Below are 24622 nucleotides of genomic sequence, written 5' to 3'. Positions count from 1 at the left end.
TTTGCTTAAAAACACATCTCTATTTTCTTATCCTCCCAGAACCCTGAACTTTTGTTCCACCTTTGACCTTTCTTTCCTTTCCATCCCTAAAATGGAAGACCAATGGCTGCTTCCACAGCTGCAATGCCCCACTGCCACCGTCTTCAACCCCACCGTCTCTTCCATTCCAACTACTGGCATTTACCTGATTTTGCTTTAAGACTACAAAAACTTTTTTGTTACTAAACTCATTGGCCATATCTCAGGATGAACTTTTATTATTCTAGAGATTCATAAATTTTCTTAGCTCATTGTATCCTTAGGATCTCAGTAATTTTTTCATGGCACCCCCTAGGCCAAAAGAAATAAAAGAACAGTTCCATTTATTTATTAAATGGTTAGGTCCAAATAACTTAATAGTAGTACTTTGCACAGAATCCAACAGATGTTGCTCTGTTTCCTTCAAAAACATAAGATATCCCACAATACCCCTGTGAGTTCAACGTGGTGCTTCAGAGTGACGTGGCGCATGGTTTGGGAATCATGACTTTATCCTTTTGATAGGATGCCAGCTGCCAACCACTCTCATAAGAAGCTCTCTTTCCTTCATTTACAGTATCTCCAGCAATTCCCACAGTCACTCTTCTCTGATTCTTTTAAGTGCTTCAATTCATTTCTGCATCAACTGCCTTTGACCATCTCTGGCTGAGGATGGCTCACCAGCATCTCAACACCTTTCACAGAGGCAAGTCATCGTATTTTCCCATTAAGTATCATCACTCAGGTTAAAAGTGTGCATTACATTTGACTGCCCTCTTGGGTGCTTTCCCCATCTGTTGAGTCCTGGAGAATTGTTCATTTCTTCTGTCACCATGTTATCTCTTGGCTCTGTGTTAACAGCGCTCTGGTGTAGGTCCTCATTAACTCCTGTCTGGACTTGGCAAGTATTCTCTCCCTGCCCTCAGTTTCTCCTTAGTCTTTCTGCTCCATATCACAAATAGTATTTTTTGTATGTCCCGAGCCTTAACTGGCTCTGTATCCTCAAATACGTTACACTCCAGCTCTAAATTTCCTTTCCTGATTAGCATTCAGCACCCTCAATAAACTAGGCTGTATTTTACTCTCAGGCTGTCTGGGCACATACCTGCTTCTATACTTTTTCTCATGTTATTTTTCCACCTGGATGGCATTCCCATTTGAATGAGAGACAGCACAGATGTAGGGCATCCCCATGGTTGCAGACATTCCACTGGGCTGTGCTGCTCAACTCCTGATAAGGGGGTAGGCACCAGCCGGTGGTTGTCTGGACACCAGGCTCTACATAAAATAGGCACTCAAAAATTATTGCGGGGCTTCCCTGGTGGCGCAGTGGTTGAGAGTCCGCCTGCCGATGCAGGGGACGCGGGTTCGTGCCCCGGTCCGGGAAGATCCCACATGCCGCGGAGCGGCTGGGCCCGTGAGCCATGGCCGCTGAGCCTGCGCGTCCGGAGCCTGTGCTCCGCAACGGGAGGGGCCGCAACAGTGAGAGGCCCGCGTACCGCACACACACACACACACAAAATCTGTTAAGTTTAAGAACCACATTGACCCAGGCCTTGGTTATGGCTATGGTGCATCATGTCCAAGCCATGGGCTGTCTTATTGAAAATACTTCTTAAACTACATAATTTTGATATTTAACAAGCTAAGTTTTGTTCCTTTAAGAACAAATGCCTTATTGTGAAATCCAGGCATGTGTTTTTTATTTTTTAATGTGGCTTTTGCATGAAACTAATGAAAATAGTGTCTCCATAGAATCCCAAAGAATATGTTTAAAAAAGGACAGTATCTCTGTGTTTAATATGACAAATGCTCTTCCACTCTACTCAGCTCCCCTTGGTCTCCCCAACTCTCTCATACAACAGACCCCTCCCTGTAACATTCTGCCCTTTTCAGCTATTTTCAAAAGATCACTCTTACTATAATTCTGCTCTTACAGCATTTACTGTTTTCATTTAAACTTCCTCTACTTAAAGTCCAGGAGGCAGAGTGATTAATATTATGATTTTGTTAATAATATGACACTATTGTCAGACTCACATTAAACTGGCAATGAGATTACGTCTAGGCGTTAATAATTTATCTCTTTCTTACCCTAGAAAGAGAGAGTGTGGGGCTCAACTATAGTTTTCTCTACCCAATACTACTTCAGAAAAAACTTCCTCTGCTTTCTGAGAACTGGCTCTGTGCCTAATGTGGTTTCCATGGAGCTGCTGTGTTCTTTACGCCCATCCCTGGGCCAAGGTAACTGGTCTGGGGAGGCATAGATCCAAGTAGGACCAGTCATACCCCGACACTAGCCATAGGTGATTGGTCTAAGGTTGCAAGCTTGGCCAATCATATCACACTAAAAAGGCTTGCCCCAAGATTTTTCCAACCTGTCATTAGTGAAAGAAATATAACTTGGAAGGGGTTGATGCCTATATTTTCTGACAAGGGGAAGCCTGTGTGCTGCTTTGGACAAAAATAATACTGACATGCAGAGAAAATCAGGAGAGAAAGGGAGAGAGACAGAGACAGACAAACATAGGAAGTGCTGTGAGTGGTTTCTGGTAGGCGTCTCTTTATCCCTTCCCTTCTCCAGTGTGGATGGCCAACCCTTCCTTACATGGCCTTCCCCTATGTACTTTTCTAGTATATACTATTCTTGTCTAAGTTAGTCCAATATAGGTTTTTGTCACTTGTAACCAAGGGAATCCCGACAAACAAGCAAAGAAACAAAAATTAAAAATTTTACTCCTTAATCCCCAAATAAGATGAAAGAACCTGTGAGCATTGGGTCCGGGGTTTCTATTTCATGAAGTGTGAAAATCGGACCCAGAAGAGGGATTTTTCACACAATAATTGAAGTGCCTTTTAACTGACCTAAGGGTACTCTCACTTTGGTGTATTTATTAGCAGACAGGCTCTACTCAAAGAACCGTTCAATCATATATTAGCCACAAGACTCACTGAAGATAGAAAAGAACAAAAAATTAGTTTAGAATTCCTAGGGGGAAAAAAGTCGAGAGTACATGGTAAACTGAAATGCAGTAAACAACATTTAATTTTAACTTTTAATATGATTTCTTTTTCTGGCCCAAAGGAATAGACATTTCAATTATTTTGCTTGTTTGTTTACCACTCATGACAACTCTCCTAGTTAAATGTTCCAAACCTTTTATGGAATGAAAAAGGAAAGCTCTGGGGAATATAATTTCATGCTTGTTCTCAGCTCCATGCTGAATTTCACTTGGTTTAGTCATTTGAGGGTGAGGGAATGGTTTCCAAGGAAGAGACTAATTCCTTGACTCTAACTTAAAAGGGATAGAAAAATATGTGGACAGAAATTGTCATGTTTAGAGCCTCTTATAAGAAGGACAATTTGGGAAAATGTGCAAAGAGCCAAGTGTAGAGTGTACATACTTCAGGGAAACTCGTCTTCCTTCTCCCTTCACTCATAAGTGGAGAAGATAGCACCTTCTTTTCTGCTAGTCAAAGCATCCACTCTGAGTTTTCACCATAAATTGCTTGTTTATCTTCTACAAAGTATTAATTTATGGTGCTTCTAAACTAAGAAATGATCTACTGATTAAACGCATTATTGATAATTTAAAAACTAGGTGGATTTTTATACTGGCGTGTTTCCTGTCCATTCAAATTGAAAAATATTTATTCATTCATTCCACCAATATTTACTGAGCACCTGTGATGTGCTGGATACTGTGTATTGATGGTCCAACTGAGAGGTGGCAGCGAAGTCCTGTCCAGGTGGAGCTCATGTTCCCCACCAGCTCACTTCTTTTCTCAGAAGGAGCAGAAAGTCTTGGACTAAAAGACCAACCACCTTGATTCTTTTCTGAGATAGTCTTTCATACCTATGAAATTCATTTCTTTTAAAATTTCCATATCTAAACAGAACTTATAGCTGCTTATTTGAATCTAAAGGTTTAAGGAATCCTTGAAATTTTCTTTTTACTTGCTGGGCAAAGCAATAAATGAAAGTGAAAATCTGAGCACGACTCCTAGTCAATGTCAACAAGTTGGCCCAATGAATCTACAGCATTTAAAATTGTTTTTCACTTTTAAAATATGCCAAAGTAAATGTCAGCTTCTTAGCTTTCTGGGAAATATAAATGGGTCAATGTAGCATACGCCCTTGAATGATATTTCTGGTATTCTTTTATAAGGCTATCAACTGGAAATATCTTCAAACTTTAAAAAAAAATCAAGAAATTTGGTAAAGGAAGCTCTAGTAAATGTGTTTTATCATCCTAGATGATGCCTGGGTTTTTCCATCTTAATTCTTGGGCCTTATTTCCTGACCAGTAAAATATAGCAAAATTTTAAAAGTATATTATGTGTGTTTTTAAATTTTTTAAATTGTTTAAAAATTCAATGATGATTTTTAAATGTCCCGAAAATCATAAAAAGTAGATATTTATGGCCATGAAATATTTATTTTAGTGATAACTGGAATTCATTTTTCTGATAAAAGAAGTTTCACTTAAAATGATTCATATATAGTTTTCAGTACAAATTTATAACAGGCAAAGAATTACCCCTTTGTAATTATAAAAGGTTAATGAAGTTACTCGTAAGAGTTTTTTTAAAAGTTGGTGTAGTATCACATATGACACAATTATGGATTTTTGATTAAATAAAAAGAAAATGAGAAAATGGTTGTATAGGATCAAGTTAGTTGAGATCATTATATCTGATTAAACCAATTGCAAACAAAAATCCAAACCACCAAAATTTCAGGATCAGGCTTCATAATTCTGAAAGATATCAAGACCATTTAATTTAGAATAGATGAAATAAATATTGCTTATCACTCAGATGTGGGAAAATAACTATACTGTTCAAACTGGAGGTTTTCAAATAATTAAGAAAGGAGACCTGATTAAAAGAGACATGATTTGTCCTGTGGTTTGTAACTGAAATAGTGCAATAAATCAAGGGCTTAATATTCAATAGTCTGTTTGAAAGCTAGAACCAGAAGAGCTGCCCATGAAGATGAGTAGCACAGCATGTCAGCTTCTTTTTCCCTTAATGCAAAATATATCGTTTCAAGCATCTTGAAACTTACCAGATGGAGTGCAATGAGTCTTGTAATTCCAGAGGGCACAAACTAAATTGTCAGACTTGTGAATTCTATTTTGGAATTTTCCTTTCAGCAGAATTTCTTCTGTTCTTTAAGCTTCTTTAGGTTGATGCAAGTCAAAACTATTATTTTCTTTGCCTTTGGGGATAGGTTTTGTTTACTGACTCTTTTCCCTCAGTCTTATCTAAATAGTTATCAATTAACACAAAAAATATACTAAGACATACTGTGTGCACACAAAAGTAAAAACAAGATTTTTTTATTGCTTTAAACTGAAATCCTTAATTATTATTTTAATAGATCTGAGAGTTGAATCATCTCTGCATTCTATAAACTAAGTTAAACTAGCATTATAGTTAGAGGGAAACTTTACAAGCACTCTTGTACAAATTTTTATTTAGAAACAAGGATACAAACACTCAAAGAGGTGAAATGATTTAGCTAAAGTTACGTAACTAAAAGTGAAAGTCATGTCTCCTCACTTTAAATCCTGTACAAATTGTCCTTTGATAAAGAGTGATGACTATGTTCTAGGCACTGTGTTAAGTTTCCATGGATTATTTTATTGAATCTCACATCCAAACTGTGAGGGCTATGTGTTGATTCTTGCAAAAAAAAAAAAAAAAGGCCTAATTCTCCACCATTCCCTGCATTCACACTCTTTGCAATGTGACTTGTGGTTCCTCTGAACAAGAGATAGTCTATTTCCCTATCCCTTGTATCCAGGCAAGTCTTACGACTTGCTTGGAGATAGATCTGTTGAGACTTTACCTACTTCTGCTTGCTCTCATTTGGAATCCTTTCCAAATTCCACATGGACAAGCCCAGGCTAGCCTTGCTGGATGATGAGAGATGTGTATCAGTTATCTGCCTGGACCAGTTGACAGTCAGCCAACCTTCAGGAGCAGAGCCTCTAAGTAACTGGCAACTGAACCACAGACACATGAATGAGCCCAGCCAGGACTAGAAGATACATCCAGTTGAGTCAAGCTCATATTGCTACACATAGAAACATGAGCTAAGTAAATAGTTGTTGTTTTAAGGCAATAAGTTTTGAGGCATTTGTTATGCAACAAAGCTAATGGATAAAGATGGGAATACTATTACTAGGTCCATCTGACTTCACAACCTGTGTTCTTAACCACGGTAAGCCCTTGAGGGAAGAGACAACATTTAGGCTTGGTCCACAGGAATCCCCCCACCAGTATGAGGACCACGGGAGGCCTTCAATAACTTTGACTTAAACAATTATATAAGCATATTTTATGCTCTCTAAATTACCCAACCTCCCAAAAACAATAAACTAAAAGATAGCATAAACTCTGTGGGTCAAAAGAACAAGACAATCCAACAGAAAAGTAGGCAATGGATATAAACAGTTTGTAGAAAAAATGAATACAAATGGACAATACACACATGGACATATGCTCATTTTTTTTAAACATCTTTATGGGAGTATAATTGCTTTACAATGGTGTGTTAGTTTCTGCTTTTATAACAAAGTGAATCAGTTACACATATGTTCCCATATCTCTTCCCTCTTGTGTCTCCCTCCCTCCCACCCTCCCTATCCCACCCTTCTAGCTGGTCACAAAGCACCAAGCTGATCTCCCTGTGCTATGCCACTGCTTCCCACTAGCTATCTATTTTACATTTGGTAGTGTATATATGTCCATACATACACTACCACTCTCTCACTTTGTCCCAGCTTACCCTTCCCCCTCCCCATGTCCTCAAGTCCATTCTCTAGTAGGTCTGCATCTTTATTCCCATCTTGCCCTTAGGTTCTTCATGACCTTTTTTTTTTTAGATTCCATATATATGTGTTAGCATACGGTATTTTTCTCTTTCTGACTTACTTCACTCTGTGTGACAGACTCTAGGTCCATCCACCTCAATACAAATAACTCAATTTCATTTCTTTTTATGGCTAATATTCCATTGTATATATCTGCCAAATCTTCTTTATCCATTCATCTGTCGATGGACACTTAGGTTGCTTCCATGTCCTGGCTATTGTAAATAGAGCTGCAATGAGCATTGTGGTACATGACTCTTTTTGAATTATGGTTTTCTCAGAGTATATGCCCAGTAGTGGGGTTGCTGGGTCATATGGTAGTTCTATTTGTAGTTTTTTAAGGAATCTCCATACTGTTCTCCATAGTGGCTGTATCAATTTACATTCCCACCAACAGTGCAAGAGTGTTCCCTTTTCTCCACACCCTCTCCAGCGTTTATTGTTTGTAGATTTTTTGATGATGGCCGTTCTGACTGGTGTGAGGTGATACCTCATTGTAGTTTTGATTTGCATTTCTCTAATGATTAGTGATGTTGAGCATCCTTTCATGTGTTTGTTGGCAATCTGTATAACTTCTTTGGAGAAATGTCTGTTTAGGTCTTCTGCCCACATATGCTCATTTTTGATCATGATTACATCAATAGAAATGAAGATAAATATCATTTCTATCTATATATCCATATCTATCTATCTATCTCTAGAACAAATCAATTCTATTAGGGTTACCCAATGATGATTAGGAAAATTAACAAATAAGAACACATTTCGACAAATTGTTTCATTCTTTATTTCATTACTAAAGTCTTGTACTGATTTGTCATTTCTTGTTTGGTAGAGAATGTAAAGTTTTCAGAAAAGCTAAATCATTTATTTCTCAAGAAAGATGATCCTGCCTTAAAGTCAGAATATTGGAGGAAGACAGATCACACTACCATAGAGTTAGTTACTTCCTGACACTGCAATTACTCCTGGCACATATACTTCAGCTGAGCGACCATAGAAGTGAGAAAATTCAAGGCTGGCTCTCAGACAGGCTGCAGCAGCAAACGGTGCTAATAGAAATCATCAAAAAGGAAGATGGTGAGCACCCTCAGGCTGTAGCAGGATGTCAAAAACTGCAAATACACATGTATATTTGAGCTTAAGATTTCCTAGCCAATTCATGTATTGTAAGAAAAAAAGCGGAGGTTGGGGGGCTTTCATTAAAAACAATGATTTGTGCACATTATCTCATTATTCCTCCTTAAAGTTCAATAAAGTGAGAATTATTCTTATCTTCATTGGAAAGATGAGAAAACAGAAATTCTGAGTGGTCACACAACTACTCTGCGTGAGCAGTGGCCAGAAATGAGGACTTTTGACTGCAGACCCTCACTCATCACCACTCACATCTGATGGGCCATTCCATTAGTAGCTGGTCAGTATCCACCCAGAGCTTTCACTGTGAAACACAACTTTCATTCCCCAGGATTGGCAGGGAATTGGGAGCACTCAGCTCAACAGGTACTAGTGTTGGTTTGAGGCCCAGGAATGATTGCTGGTGGGACAGGCAGGAGTATGTATAAGAAGAATCCCAACCATTAAGGTCTATGTGAAGGAAAGGAGAAATGAATGGGCTTGGAACATGTGGGAGACAAAATACGAGAAAGAGGAGAAAAGGTAGGAAGTAAAGCAAAACAAAACAAGCCTCTGCAGAGGATAAAGAGTATGGTGCTGTGAGACAGAATGAGGAAATCTTTTCTTGATGCCACTGAAAAGGAGAAAGAAGAGAGAAGACAAAATGGCAGGTCAAACCCTGCAGCAACTGAGAAGCGACCCCATGGATGTCACCACAAAACCTCCTCTCCCTAGGTGGTGGATGTTGAGCCTTGAACGTGATGTTGGGGCTGATTCTGAGAGTGATTGAGAACCCTCAGAGGGACCCCCTAAGAATTTCTATCACTTACCAAACTCACATTTAAAATTAAGACCTTACCCTAATGGTATGACAAAACCCAGGGTCAACCTATGGCAGTTGATGAAAAACAGGTAAGTTAGAGCAGATTCCCCAACCATAGAGTTCTTTCCTGGAACAGACATCCTTCACTGGGCTCCACAGACCCCCAAGGTATCTATGAGGGGATTTCAGGGGGTGCAAGAACTTCAGTGGGGTTGGGGAACCTACATCTTTATTTTCACTCACCCTTAACTGAAAGTACTGTTTCCTTCTATAATGAACACAGGCAGGAAATCACAGGAGTGATTTCCATAGGACCTGTGCCTTTGTCACCAAGAGATAACCATCCAGCTTGATGGTCAAGCTATGAAGAGTGGAGAGCATGATGCATTTCCTATTTCAACCAAGAGGAAATTTACACTTATTTTAAAATGCATTTTGAACAGAGATAAGGATCAATGGCTCTAAAACCTGATTCTTCAATGTGAATGTGTAACACATCACCTGGGACTCCTATCAAAATGCGAATTGTGATTTAGCAGGTCTGGGGTGGGACCTGAGACTCTGCATGTCTAACAGGCTGGCTCTCAGGTGATTTGGGGACCCCACTTTGAGTAACTGGGCTGCAGAGCTGCTTGGATGTAGAGTTTTAAAGATGATGTTCTTATTTAGACAGGTAGAACGAGTCCTTAGAGTCCTTTGAGCTATAGAGTCTATGAAGCTTGGTGTGCATTTAACACCTCCTATGATAACATGAAAAGTTATCTCAGAAACATTCTCTTGGTGTTTATTAATTTCTATGGTTAGGCAAATTGTTCCCACGTCTGTGTCTCCATAGCAGTTTGCTGATGGCTGTCTATGGTTTCATTTATCACATGGTATTAATGACTGTAGTACATGCTCCCTGTGCATGTGCTGACCACGCCTTCCTCATCTTTACCTCCAGTGTCTATCACAGGGTTTGACAGATATTAAGTTGCAATGCACATTTGGCAGGGAGTTTATTGATGCCATGGTTTCTTTCTCAATCCTTGAACTGTGGGTTCACATTTGCATTTAATTCCCAAAGCAATTGTGGGAGATAAAATGTCTTCTGCCTAATGCTCCGCATCACCCAAATACTCCATTTTACCTGGGGCCGACTTGCTTTTTAATTACACTTCCACTTGTCTAATTTAGCCTAAGAGGCTTGTTGGTAATTCAGAACCACAACCAAAGATAGAACTGACACTTCTCGGTGCGTTTCAGCCAAAAGACTTCCTGGCAGAACAATTTGTAGTTATTACAAATAGGGTTTATAGAAAGTTCTGCCACATGTTAGCTAAAGGCATGTAGTGTAAGTTGTGGATGCCCTGAAATGGCCATAAAATAAACTCTGTGTGGTTCTAAATCCCAGGTGTTTGGGTCTTAGCCTTCTTAACAAAGGCCCATACAGGTACGTTCAAGGGCACTGGCACTTTATCTAAACCCAAATCCACAATCACAGTGGCGAAGGATGGAGCATTTTGAGTAGGTTGCTTATATTTGGCCTGAACGGGCCGGGCTGGCTTGGATGTATATGTATGTTTTTCTGAAAACGCTTTCAAGCTTTCATCGTGGACACACTCAGTCCTTCTTGGGGAAAAGGAGGCAGAGGCACATATTCTGAGATTGTCACCTCGAGTGGCAGTTCCAACAGCTCTCCTGCTCCAGTGGCCCTTCGGGTGGGATTTTCCCACCTATAACTTCAGCTTGGTCTTCCCCAGTTCCCCGCCAACCTCCTCCTTCAGGGGAAAATCTGTTGCGCAGCTTTTCATGCCCCCATCTGGTGGGATTTGATGTGGTGCTCACCCTCACGTATGCCTCCCAGAACTCTGAGATTGTGTAGCTGTTGCCTGTGATTTCTGAATCTAATTTCTGAAGCTCAAGTCTCCTTCTTCCCAGGAGGCCTTTCTGGGATGTCTGGGCTTCTGTGTTAATTCACACTCTTAATTCTTTTTTCAGGAATGTTCTGTGAGTACTGGTCTTCCCTCTTATTCTGCCATGTCTCTTATGAATTGCCATGTTTCTTCCCTTGGGGAATGGATCTTGCCAGAGGCTGGCACTCTGAGGAAGCTTCAGATGATTATGGCTGGATTGCCTCGTCTTTGAAGTAACATTGACCCTGTTAGTCAACTTCAGTAATATGCGGGAGAACCCCAGGACTTCTAACCCTCAGGCTGCTATTCCTCTGAACTGTGCTTCTGGATGGCACTTTCCTGGGGCCCCATTCCTCACCATGTACTCCTAGCTCAGCCCCAGAGCCATCCTTGTGAAAGTTACTTCAGATCACATCACTCCTCTGCTCAGAACCCTCCACTGGCTCCCATTGTGCTCTGAGTGGAACACAGAGGCCACAAGGGGCCTACAAGACCTGAGAGATCTTTCTCCAGCTCCAGAAGTCCCATCTCTCTGACCTAAGACCCTACAGTCCTCCTTAAACACGGTCACCCCTACTGTTCCAACACACAGGCCCATTCCCAGCCCAGAGTCTTTGCGTTTGCTAATCCTTCTCCCTGGGAAAATCTTGCCCCATATGTTTGCATGGGCCCATCCTTCTCCTCCTCACTCAGATGCTGGCTTCTCAGTGAGTACCTCTCTGGTTACTCTATGTAAAATTTCAAACCACGTTCCTCATCCTTCCCCCACACCCACTCCCTAGTTTTCCACTTGGGATTGATTTTTTTTTTCCTAAACCCTTATTACCAACTGACATATTTTACCAACTTATTGTGTTTATGGTCTCACCCCCACATCTAGAATGTAAGCTCCATAAAGGCTAGGATTGTAATTTTTATCCTCTACTATTTAAAAGTATTTGCTGAGTGGCTATTAAGTATTTGTTGACTAGATGAATGAATGAATCAGGATTTCTTTCTGAGATGATGAAAATGTTCTAAAATTGGTGATGGCTGTACATATTTATGAATATACATAAGCTAAAAACCATTGAACTGTATACTTTAAATACATGAACTGCAAGGAACGTGAAATAAAGCTTTTTAAAAAGAGAGGCATGGTATCTCAGCCATCCTAATGCAGGAGTTGGCTTGTGTGTGCTCTGTGCTCTGTGTGAGTAGACGTGAGGTCGTCTGAGAACATTGGTGTGAGATCTGAATTAGGAGGCATCTGAACAATGGTTATAAAGTAGGGACTCTAGAGTCTGAGGACCAAGTTCAAATCCCAACTACTCCATTTTCTGGTTGTGGAAACTTGGGAAAGTCACTACATTTCTCTGTAAGTTTTTAATCTGCAAAATGGGCTGAAAAGAGTACCAAATGCCAGTGTTGTGAGGATTAATTCAGACAATTTCTGCAAATGGTTTAGCACAGCATACCCCATTGGGTGTGTTCAATACACAGCTGCTATTTTAATTTTTATTATTGTTATTATTTTCTGGAGTCCTAGGGATGGGGTACTGAGAAAGAAAGATGGCAGTGGTTGTAGCTCCCAAAGCTATTATCTCCCATTAAAATTCACCTGGATTTTCTCAGGTCTGTCAAGGCAATCCCAGGTTTACACTAAACCTGACCTCTGCCCGCATGTTCTTTCACTGCTTGATCTTACTTCAGTAGTTCACAAACAAGGCAGCCCATCAAAAGCGTATGGAGCTTTTAAAAATAAGTCCTTGAGCCTCACATTTAGGTATAGAGCAGTGGGTCTCAAAGTGTGGGCATGGGACCAGAAGCATCAGCATCGCCAGCCCTACACAAGGCCTGTTGAGTTGGAAATTCAGTGTAGGGCCCAACAATCTGTGTTTTAACCAGTCCTCCAGGTGATTCTGATGCATGCTCAAGTCGACAGTACCTGACCAAGTGGAATCTGATTTTTGATAAGCTCCTCTTGTGATTTTGACCTGCTCATTTGCATACTGTCATTGGGAACCAGTACTACAATGACAGCAATACCCTGATCCATCTATTACATAGTCATGACTAAACCATTCACTGTTTGCAACCTATTAGCAGAAACAGCCTCAGAATTCTCTTACATAGACAGGCCTTCGGCAATGAAATGAACAGGTCATGTAAACAGCTTTGAGAACCCATTTCCCCTGGGTACACTACTTTAATTTCTGTTAAGCTTACTCACTTGTTTTTGGCACAAGCTTGTTTTCAAGGCTACTTTATTGCTTGATTCATTTAATTTATCTGTCACCAAACATTTATCATGTCCCTACTCTGTGTCAAGCCATCAACAACAATGCAACATATGTTGGTGAAGCCACTATGGGAAACAGTATGGAGGTTCCTCAAAAAAGTAAAAGTAGACTTGCCATATGATCCAGCAATCCCATTCCTGGGCATATATCTGGACAAAACTCTAATTCAAATAAGTACAGGCACCACTATGTTCACAGCCGATGGCTAATGGCTATTCACAATAGCCAAGACATGGAAGCAACTTAAATGTCCACTGACAGATGAATGCATAAAGAAGATGTGGTACATATGTACAATGGAATATTACTCAGCCATAAAAAGAATGCAACCACACCATTTACAGCAAAATGGATGGACCTAGAGATTATCATACTAAGTGAAGTAAGTCAGAAAGAGAAAGATAAATACCATATGATATCACTTACATGTGGAATCTAATATATGACACAGGGACTTCCCTGGTGGTCCAGTGGCTAAGACTTTGCACTCCCAATGCAGGGGGCCTGGGTTCGATCCCTGGTCAGGGAACTAAATTCCACATGCTGCAACTAAGAATTCACATGCCACAACTAAGACCCGGCAGAGCCAAGTAAATACATAAATTAAAATATTTTAAAAAATAAAAATTAAAATAAATAAATAAATAAATAAAATATGACACAAAGGAACCTATCTATGAAACAAAAACCAACTCACAGACATAGAGAACAGACTTGTGGTTGACAATGGCGGGTGGGGAAGGGGCGGATTGGGAGTTTGGGACTAGCAGATGAAAAGTATTATATAGAGAATGGTTAAACAACGAGGTCCTACTGTATAGCACAGGGAACTATATTCAATACCCTGTGATAAACCATAATTGAAAATAATTTTAAAAAGAATATATATATGTATATATATACATATATATATATGACTGAATCACTTTTATGTACAGCAGAAATTAACACAACATTGTAAATCAATGATATTTCAATTAAAAAAACAATGGATTGTCACATTTCCTGAGAAAACATTTTGGAGGACAAAACTGATCATTCATGGAGATGACGGCATTTCCTTTCATAGGGAGCCTCAGGAATTGGGTAGACAACATTCCATGCAGGCCACTTAAATACTGACTTTTCTAAGTGTAGGAGAGTGGACTGTACAGTTCTCTTTGTATCACTGCAAAGCTACACTGCTACATAAAAAGTGAACATTTATTTGCAGCACGTTCTTAGTTTTCTTAAAGATAAGTGTGTAATTATCTTGTGCGATTTCAAAAATCCCAAAAAACTACTATAGCCCAAACATGAGTTAGTGAAAATAAAAATAATAAAACATAGCTTCACTGGAGAACAGAGAGGAACTTGGTAAAGATTCTGGAATAGTGGGGCTTGTAAGATATCAGTATGGTGGATACTATTTGGCCCATGCAATTTCCATTTCTAAGAAATGATGATTTTATTGCTTTTTAAAACCGAAGTACTGGGGTTTGATCCTGCTTTTAAGTTAAGCACGTGTTAAATCACATGTCACAATATGGATCTGAGAAATGCCTCTTATCTCCCTCTACAACCTGGCATCAAAATAAGATTATTCAGTCAGGAAGCGAAATGAAAGTGCCAGCCAGAACTGCTGCTGTCTCCTGTTATGTTATCCAAGGGCATCAAAATTTTTCTATAGAAAAGAGGGTTCCAGCTATAGAAAGAGAAATCACATTTCTCAGGCTTACCAGTTTAATATGTTCTCGCTTCTGGTATTTTTCGCTGTAATACTGTTCTTGTCGAAGATTAAGCAACTGCTGCTGTTGTTTGTCCTTCAAGTCTATTAACTTTTGGGTCATTTCGGCATCCAGGGCAGCAAGGTCTTGCTCAATTGTTGACGAACCATGGTCAGGGCTGCTGGGTTCCGATCTGCAGAGACACAGAGCTTGACTCACAAAACATGTAGGTCAGAGCAAGGTGGAGGGAGGGCTGCTCACCAGAGTCCCTCCTAGAGACTCTGTTTGGAAATAAATATTTCGATAAACCACTTGAGACAGAAGCTGATACCCCAAGGACAAGCTTAGCAGCAGAAGGTCTCCAAACACAGAAAGTAGATGAAATTTGTGCTGCTCTAGAAAGAGGTAGTGGCAGAAAAGGAAAGCCAAGAGGCTGGGGGCCCTGGCAGTGGTGGTGGAGAGAATGACAATCCCCCCTTGGGAAAAACAATGTCTAATAAGGACTTTTATTTTTTAACGTAGCACGTATAATGTAATTTCCACCTACATTTCTCCTGTATACTCTGCTGCATTGATGGCTCTGTAGGGGGAGTTGAAAAGGTGATGAAGTTTGCATCTGTGTGATGTAGACTGACAACAGAGGGCATGTGCAGACGTCACAGGCCAACAACACTCCCAGCTGACATGTTCTGTTTCTTGACGTCTTTTAATAGCAAGATTTGTTATTAAAATAAGTTTCTTTGGGGGCTGAACCAACTTCATTGATATCTCCACCCAAAATGGCACTTTGGTTCCAAGAGAAAGGAGGATGAATTGGGTTCATTCTAAAATATTTATCGAGTGCTCACTCTGTGCAGGGGGACTTTCTTTGAGTTATTCATAAAGAATTATATAGCTATTTTGACATTTAGGACTAATGTTGAAATAAAACAAAGCAATTCTCACTAACATTATTGTGTTAAAACATATGGTGTGATTCTTTCAAATTTTGTGCTCTTACTTCTTGTAGGACAAATAGAATGAGAGACAGTGTTGGAAACGGGGTACCAAGAGCAGGTCTGTTCTTTTCATTTATATGGAAACCGCTGCAGAAACAACCACCTAAGATACCCAACACATCAGATTCTGTCTCCATGTTTTCACTTGTGGCCAAGTGGAACGAGTAGAAGAGGTTTCTTGAATCAGCTGGTGCTAATTCCTCTTACTTTCTCTTTGAATTAGGCCAACACAATGGTGCCACATGGAGAGGCAGTCGGTAGAAGCTAGTGTTAGGATCCTATTTTGTCAAATAAGGGATGCAGAATTCCCTCAAAGGTTTCTAAACATCAAAATCACATGGCAGCACTGAGGTGGCCCTCCATCCTGGCATGAGTACAAGTCTATTTATCAACATCAGAGGAGAGGAGCATTGGAGGGGTGACCTCCTTGGCATGAACACAAGATACATTTATAATCTGCTGCAGCAGGAAGTTGGTGTAGCCAGACATAAAGTGTTGCTTCAGTGAGCCACAATCACCATAGCAGAGGCAACAGGGCAACATTTCTTGACCACTCAGCAGGTGCCAGGGACTTTCTGCTTTACTTCTGGCTTTCACAACAACCCAGCTAGCAGGTGTGACAATCTCCTGTTTACATTTGAGGAAACTGAGTTTCAGTGAGACAATTTTCCTAAGGACACAGTATGGGGGAGCAGCGGTGCAGCTTACCCAAGGACAGACATCTAGAAAACAGCAAAGTCTGTGCTCTGAGAACAACACAGTGTGTGACAGAAACCATCTTTGAATGATCTACCCTTCACATTATGTGAAAACTCAGTTGACACTACGGATATTTGAATAAGAAACTGATCTAATATAACGTTGTACATATGAAACATATAATGTTATAAACCAATGTTACCTCAATAAAAAATAGATCTAAAAACTATATATTCATTCATTAGAAAATATAAGCCCATTACATATTAATATATTTTGTGAAAAATAATTATACTTTCAAAACAAGAAGAAAATCAGTGAGATTAAAAAAATCTCACTGGCAAAAAAAAATGAATATAATGGACGTTATGCCCATTTATTACTCTGAGGAGTTTTCAGGATTTTAATGTGTATCATGGGGGGATGGGAAATGGACAGACATAATCAGACCTCAGTGTCTTTGCCTCTTGAAGAAAAGTTTCTCCTGATGTATTTTTTGACACAAGATGCTTAGGGATTTTTGTTTGTTTGTTTTTTGAGGGAAAGTAAAGAAAAATAACCAAGGGACGAATGTTTCTGCATCTTCTCTAAAAACAGGGTTGAAGATATTATCCCCTGTTGCCTAATGTTGCCTGTTTATGATCCAAGAGATGAATTCTTTTGTAATTTAATACCAGGAAAATGTTTGTCCCTCTTGGAAATGCAAGTTTCCTTTAATCAGATAAGGAGAATTATCTAACCCGTATTTCCTTTTCTCAGAAGCTAAGAGCTAGTTTTAGTGTTCAAGGACAGAAATTACATTAAATGATTACTTCTGTCCAGTCGAAATACAAAACGGGTCACATATTTGATTTTTTTCCACATACGTGATTTGAAATTTTTAGTAGCCATCTTAAAAAGTAAAAATAAATGAGTGAAATTAATTTTAATAATATATTTTACATAGCTGGATTATCAAAAATATTATCATTTCAACATGTAATTAAAATCAATACACATCAATATAAAAATGTGAGATTCTTTTTTTTTTTTTTTTTTTTAGTGAAGTCTGAATTCTAGTGTGTTATTTTATAGTTGAAGCACATTTCAATTCCAATGAGTCACTGTTTGTGGTTAGTGACTCATGTATCGGACAGCAGATCTGGTAACTTGTAGGCAGTCTGTGTGCATATGTATGTGTGTACATTTTTTTTTCTATTTTTATAGGATTTTTTTACATGTCGTCTATGAATTTACTTTAACATTCTATTGGAAGTTTTCAGGATATGACTTATAAATAAATGAATACAGGAATGAACAAATGACTACATACATATCACTAAGATCAAAATTTAGAAGTTTTAGGCCAAGCTTTGCCTGAACTGTTTTGTAACTGTGGGTAAATGTTAAGCCTTTAGTTTTCAGATTCCTCCTTGAAGAAGTGATAACAGTTCACCTAGATGGCTTCTAAGGCTGCTCCAGGTCTAAAAAATGATGTTTTTGCTGCTTTTAAAAACCCAGGTACTGGGTTTTGATTGTGCTTTTAAGTTAAGCACATGTTAAATCATATGTCACAAGAATCGTATGTTTCAGATTCATATGAATCTTAAAAATGCCTCTTACCTTTCTCTCTAACCTGATCGGATTATTGAATAAGGAAGTGAAGGGAAGGATGGAAGGATGTGGTACAGCCTGCCTGACTCTTAGCTTCTATGCTCACATAGTTTCCCCACGTTACCACGTTAGGCACTTTGGGGTGATAACTGAGTAGGTCGTACTCACTGCTGTGTCCCCAGGGCACACAGAAAGCGCTCAATAAATATTGGTTGAATGAATGTGTGAGAAACGCTTCTCTCCAGCACGGTCTGAGTACATGGGGCTGTGGGGACTCTTAGGCCCCAAACAAGGATTATCTGTACAGGGCTTTGTGGGTTTCAGATAGAACAGCAAAGGGCAGTAGAGGTTCTCTTTTCAATAAGACAAGTTGCCTCTTCAGCTTGGTTCTAGTCCACAGCAAAATGTCAGACCCCCCAGGTTGGCAGCTGCAATATGGCAAGTCAGCCAGTTGGTCCTGGGCCTACAGGCTAGAACTCAATGGTAGGACTTCCTGCATATCTAGTCTCAGAATTTGGTCAAATAAAGAAATTCAGTCTACAAGCAAAAGTGAGCTGAGAGGACACAAAAGCTGTAGAGAGTGGAAGGAGTTGGGTGGCTTTCCTTCCTACAGTGGTGTAGATCCAAAACGTGGTGCAAAACACTGAAAATCCATCAACTAAACTCCAATTAAAAGAAAAAAAGAACTATCAAGCAAAGACTGTGATATGACGATTTTCAAAGGAATAAATATAAATTGACAATAAATATGCCAAAAAATTCAACTTAATAAGGAAATGCAAATTAAGACACTAATGACATCACTTTTTTCTCCATCAGTTTTGCACTTTCGTATCTTGCTGATAGTTACAAACTGAAACAGAAAAGTCTTTAAATTGATCTAGGGATCCCACTTTTAAAATTTTAAGAAAATAGGGATATACGAAAAAATTTATACATACATATTTATTAATACATTTCTTATAACAGCAAATAATCAAAAACAACACTTATGTTCATCAATAAAAAATCATTTAAATTAATTGTAGTTTGTCCATTCAAAAAAAACAACACTGAAAATCCAAGTAAATGACTCTCCTCCTTTATACTATAAAACTAACAAAAAATACCCCTTCAACTTACTTTTTCTTACTATCCTTTTTGGCTGTCTTTTCCAAAGCTGCCCTCCTTCGCAAGTAGTCATTCTGGATTTCATTATATTTTGTAGTGTGTTCTTTGATAAGGTCGGTGGTTTTCTTGTGGTGTCTCTTAACCAGGTCTTTCATTTCTTTGTAGTGCTTCTTTTGAAGTTTCACAAACGACTTCTGTTGCTTCAGCTCTTCAATTGTCTGCGCTTCTACTTCTGCAACAAATGGGTATGAGAGCTGAGAGGCCTGGAAGGGCTGAGAGGACAGAGCAGTTGCTGTTGAGCAGTAGTTTTCTGACCCCAGCCCACTGGACCTTGAGAGCAGAGCTTGGAAGTCAAACCTGTGTTCCAGGCTGGCTTTATGGCTTGCTAACTTTGTGACTATGTTACCAAATTTCTCAAAGACCCAATTTCTTTACTCATAATTTAAAAAAAAAGTTTGGGTTCCCTAGAAACAGAGCCCAAGAGAGGGATTCAGGTACATGTGATTTACCAAGGGGGGCTCTCAGTAGGAGGGGAGTGAGGGCAGCAGATACAGAAGAAGAAGTAGCTAAACAAGGATGTGGTCTCGGCTGGAGTCCGGCTTCTGCCTGATCCCACGGGGAGCTCTGGAGCGTGAACTGTACTACAGAGTTAGTCTCACCTTGAGGCAAGAAAGCCAGCTTTTTGCCTATTTGGGAATGTCAGTTGTGGGGAGGCATAAACTCCTAGAGAGGGGGCTTCCTTTTGGCTGAGGGCAATTTCCTTTCTTTCTTTCTTTTTTTTTTTATAAAAGATCTCCCACACAATCTTCAGCTATCCCTGTGGTTTGCTAATATGCTTGCAAATGGCACTGCACCTGCTTTTGTATAAATTTTTGATGCCTAGAGCATCAAATGTATCAGGGCGTTGTCAGAGACATAGTTGTGTAATAAACAGCTCAAATGGATACAATGAGATATGCTCCATGATCAACAGAGTAGCAAGATATTTATCAGATAAGAAATCCCTCTTCATGATCAGTGTGCCTTCCATGAGGGCAATTTTCAAAAGCAGAGGAAGCTATGCGCTGTTAGTAGCCAACGTTTACTACAGCTGGGAGCTGGGTGCCACAGATGGTAAAGGGGATTTTGGTGGGCACTAACAGGATCCACTTTAAAGATCACACAATTTCCACTTTTTAGGGTTGTTATGGTGATGATGAAATAAAAGAATTAATGCAAAGTTTTTAACATAGTTTCTGGCAGTGTGCCTGTTAGAGGCTTAACAAATGATTGTACAGGTTCTACAGCACCATTTCTAAGGGGCACTATTCACAGTATAGATATTGTAGGTTTGTATATTTATCACAACATCGCTGCAGTATAGATCAGTAAGGTGAGGGAAGGTCCTTGCTGTGATTTACCCAAAGGAACCATAAGGGTTGGTGGTAGTTTATATCACTACATAGTGTTTTATTTAATGCCAAGAAAACATTTAATGTGACAGAGCTTGATTTTAAAACAGTCTGTGTTTTACTGACTTGTTTAATCAATTGTAAAAATATGCATTTAAAAAATACGTTAACATTTCTAAAACTAAGATGCATCACGTAGTCAATGGAGTGTCACAACTTGTTGGTGCTTTTCTTTCGTGGCCATCCATGAGTAGTGAGGTACCTTAAAAAGGATGGTGCCTTAAATTCAATTAATTATCATTTATTTAGACCTAGATTAAGTCATAGTTCACATGTTTTCATCCTTTGATGTGAACTTTCTGCTTCTGGGAACAAAAATAAGTTATCATAAATATTTAGAACTGTCAAGAGACTCAGAAATGATATATGCCATGAATAACAACAGACCTGGAGAGCAAATGATATATCTAGTGGATAAATGTTGAAATCAGAATAACAATTTATGTTCTTAAATGATAAGGTCTTTAAGCAATTGAAATATGTTTCCCTTTTTAATAATGTATCTATTCTCCTGACATTCGATTCCTTTTGAGAAAGAGGCCAGGGAGAGAATCAGGTACATTTATTTAATGGTTTCCCTCAGGCCCAGATGGACTCATTATGGTTGCATAATGACTGATTATATTAAAATTTATAATCCTAAGGAATTGCTGCAGTTTTGGTGACAGATTCAACCTCACTTCTTTAAAAATGGTGTGCAGCACACCAGCTGTGGCAAGTTTAGCAACAGGGTTCAAGATGTTCCAACCTATGACTAAAAATAATTCCACGGAAAGTATCATTTTTTAAAAAGTCTGTGGATGAAAGGCTATTGTTTGAATACGTCCTTAAGCATAAAGGTAATGTCCATTTATATAAGGAAACAAATACCACTCATAAACCAACCAGAGATAATCACTGCTAATATATTGATATAGACACCCACCTTTCATCTATGCATTTGTGTATTTTTAAATAATGTTGGAATCATGCTCTTATTTACACTTCTGTCTCTTGTTTTATGTGTGAACATTGTATTGTTTCCCATGGAATTAAATCTTTAAACACATGTTTTCTTTTCATACATTCCTAAAGTAAGTTTTTGATGCATATTTTATGTATTATATTGGTAAAATCATAAATACACATCCCTCTCAATTTTCACAAAGTGAAGAGGTTTCTGTAGCCACCACTTAGATCAAAATCAGAATATTATCAGCACCCCAGACACCCTCTTTTCAGTTCCAGCCTTCCCTCCCACCCCCTAAGTATAATCCAAATCCATATTTCTAAGAACACAAATTACTTTTGCCTGTTTTTGAACTCTGTGTAGCTGGAATCATAAAGAATGTGCTCTTTGGTGTCTGTCCTCTTTTCTTCAACATTATGCTGTGAATTTTATCCATGCAGTTGTGTGTAACTGTAGTTTATTTCTACAGCTGTATCCTATTTTATTCTGTGACTATACCATAATTTATCCACTCTACTGGTTATGGATATTTAAGTTGTTTGCAGTTTCTGGTTCTTATCCATAGTGCTGTTTTTTGTGTACATTTCTGTTGTATGTTGGGCCAACATGTTATACACTGCTACATACTGCTAATTGTATTAAAGAGAGCTGGTACCAATTTTAGCCCCACTAGCTTAAAAAATTAACCAAATATAAAATATTCCCAAACTGTATCATCATTCTTAAACTCTGTGTATTCTATGGTCACAAACAGTTCACATTCTGCATTTCTAAAATATGCTTTATTGTGGGCACTTTGGGAAGACTGCATTCCTGTTCACTGGGTCACATTTCCAGTATGAAACTATTCCTTGATTCCAAAATACATCTTGTGAAATTATGTTATTTTTTTATACCAGTAGGGTCCTATTTGCCAAGTATGGTTACTTCTCTGTGATTATATTGTGTAACATGGCTTGAAGTAGGATGTATCTGTAGATGGTTTTAGAAGAGAAATATTAATGATTTTATATTTCAAAGATGAAATCTCCTCTCCCCTAAATACTTACCCTGCGTAATATTCAGCTGCCTAATTCCATAGGGAAAAAAGGTGGTATTTACCTGTTAAAACACTCTGAATAAGATCTTCTGTTTTGGCAGGTGCCTTTACAGAGCCTGAAAAAAAAAAATAGCCTCTTTTAACTTTTAAAATTGTTTTCTTCCTGTAAAACAATGTTTGGCTCTTGACTCTAAGTCTCTTTATGGAGAAATTACAAATTGCAGGAGAAAATTTATCCTAAAAATATTCTAAGAAATGTCTTCATTTTGTAACTTTGGGGCAAACCTAATTAAATGTGAATCTATATACTCTGGTTATAGAAAGGCCATTCCTCCACTTTGAATCAAAACTCTGTCAACAAATTCAGTTTAGGCTACTGCTACCTTCTGGCCATAACAGGAATGACAAGTGATCTTTTAAAAGATACACAGACTGCCAACAAATACATGAAAGGATGCTCAACATCACTAATCATTAGAGAAGTGCACATCAAAACTACAATGAGGTATCACCTCACACCAGTCAGAATGGCCATCATCAAAAAATCTAGAAACAATAAATGCTGGAGAGGGTGTGGAGAAAAGGGAACCCTCTTGCACTGTTGGTGGGAATGTAAATTGATACAGCCACTATGGAGGACAGTATGGAGGTTCCTTAAAAAACTACAAATAGAACTACCATATGACCCAGCAATCCCACTACTGGGCATATACCCTGAGAAAACCAAAATTCAAAAGGAGTCATGTACCACAATGTTCATTGCAGCTCTAGTTACAATAGCCCGGAGATGGAAACAACCTAAGTGCCCATCATCGGAGGAATGGATAAAGAAGATGTGGCACATATATACAATGGAATATTACTCAGCCATAAAAAGAAACGAAATTGAGCTATTTGTAATGAGGTCGATAGACCTAGAGTCTGTCATACAGAGTGAAGTAAGTCAGAAAGAGAGAGACAAATACCGTATGCTAACATATATATATGGAATTTAAGAAAAAAAAATGTCATGAAGAACCTAGGGGTAAGACAGGAATAAAGACACAGACCTACTAGAGAATGGACTTGAGGATATGGGGAGGGGGAAGGGTAAGCTGTGACAAAGCGAGAGAGAGGCATGGACGTATATACACTACCAAACGTAAGGTAGATAGCTAGTGGGAAGCAGCCGCATAGCACAGGGAGATCAGCTCCGTGCTTTGTGACCACCTAGAGGAGTGGGATAGGGAGGGTGGGAGGGAGGGAGACGCAAGAGGGAAGAGATATGGGAACATATGTATATATATAACTGATTCATTTTGTTGTGAAGCAGAAACTAACATACCATTGTAAAGCAATTATACTCCAATAAAGATGTTAAAAAAAAAAAATCAAAGGCTGACCAGCAGGCAGGAATAATGTTGCAGGCATGATCCATTAGAGGGTGCCAAAATCACCGGACAAACGTTTAAGGAGAAACAGGGTAGTTGCATAGTCTCAAAGTGTCTCCATTAAGATATCAATTAACTATAAAGGGGAAAATGGTAACTTTCAGTGGAGAAACCTGGTAGACGGCACCTTAACCAAGTGATCCCACATCACTGATGATGAGACACAGCAACATCAGATACCCCCGACATAATGCTCTCAGAACAGCATTGCTTCTGTGATGTTCTCGCCAAAAATGTGTAATTTTAGTTTAATCATGAGAAAACATCAGGCCAACCCAAATTGAAGGATAATCTACAAAATAACAGACTCTTCAGAAGTGTCAAGGGCATGAAAGACAGGACAGACTGAGGGACTGTCACAGATTCAAGGAGGCTAAGGAGACATGACAATTAGTACAATGTGGGATCCTGAGCTGGAACCTGGGACAATCAAAGGCATTAGTGGAAAGCAGGTGAAGTTCAAACAACGTCTGTGGTTTAGTTCAGGGTATTGTGCCATTGTTAATTTCTTGGTCTGACTCTGACAGATGTTAATGCCAGAGAAGAGGGGTCCAGTTTTGCAATGTATTCTGTGCTATTTTAAAAATGATTCTGTCGGTCAAATGATTCCAAAGCACCCAGGTAAAAAC

The 24622-nt window shown here is 39.0% G+C and overlaps 1 protein-coding gene across 3 annotated transcripts in view; it reads right to left on the bottom strand.

The window, feature by feature from the left end:
* The window catches only part of PLCB1 (phospholipase C beta 1), a 682570-nt gene that overhangs the window by 75946 nt on the left and 582002 nt on the right, over positions 1-24622 (bottom strand). For all 3 annotated transcript variants that reach the window (XM_029220651.1, XM_029220652.1, XM_029220653.1), the window contains exons 25-27: positions 22626-22679; positions 19137-19356; positions 14737-14917 (exon numbers count right to left, since the gene is read on the bottom strand). In XM_029220651.1, the coding sequence (XP_029076484.1) occupies positions 14737-14917; positions 19137-19356; positions 22626-22679 (455 nt within the window). The remainder of the gene's footprint in view (positions 1-14736; positions 14918-19136; positions 19357-22625; positions 22680-24622) is intronic.

Source organism: Monodon monoceros, unplaced genomic scaffold, assembly GCF_005190385.1.
Source record: "Monodon monoceros isolate NGI ecotype Baffin Bay Population unplaced genomic scaffold, NGI_Narwhal_1 Super_Scaffold_13, whole genome shotgun sequence".
NCBI classification, from domain to species: Eukaryota; Metazoa; Chordata; class Mammalia; order Artiodactyla; family Monodontidae; genus Monodon; species Monodon monoceros.
Note: the sequence above shows the minus strand (reverse complement) of the source record. Positions and strands in the feature narration are given on the sequence as shown.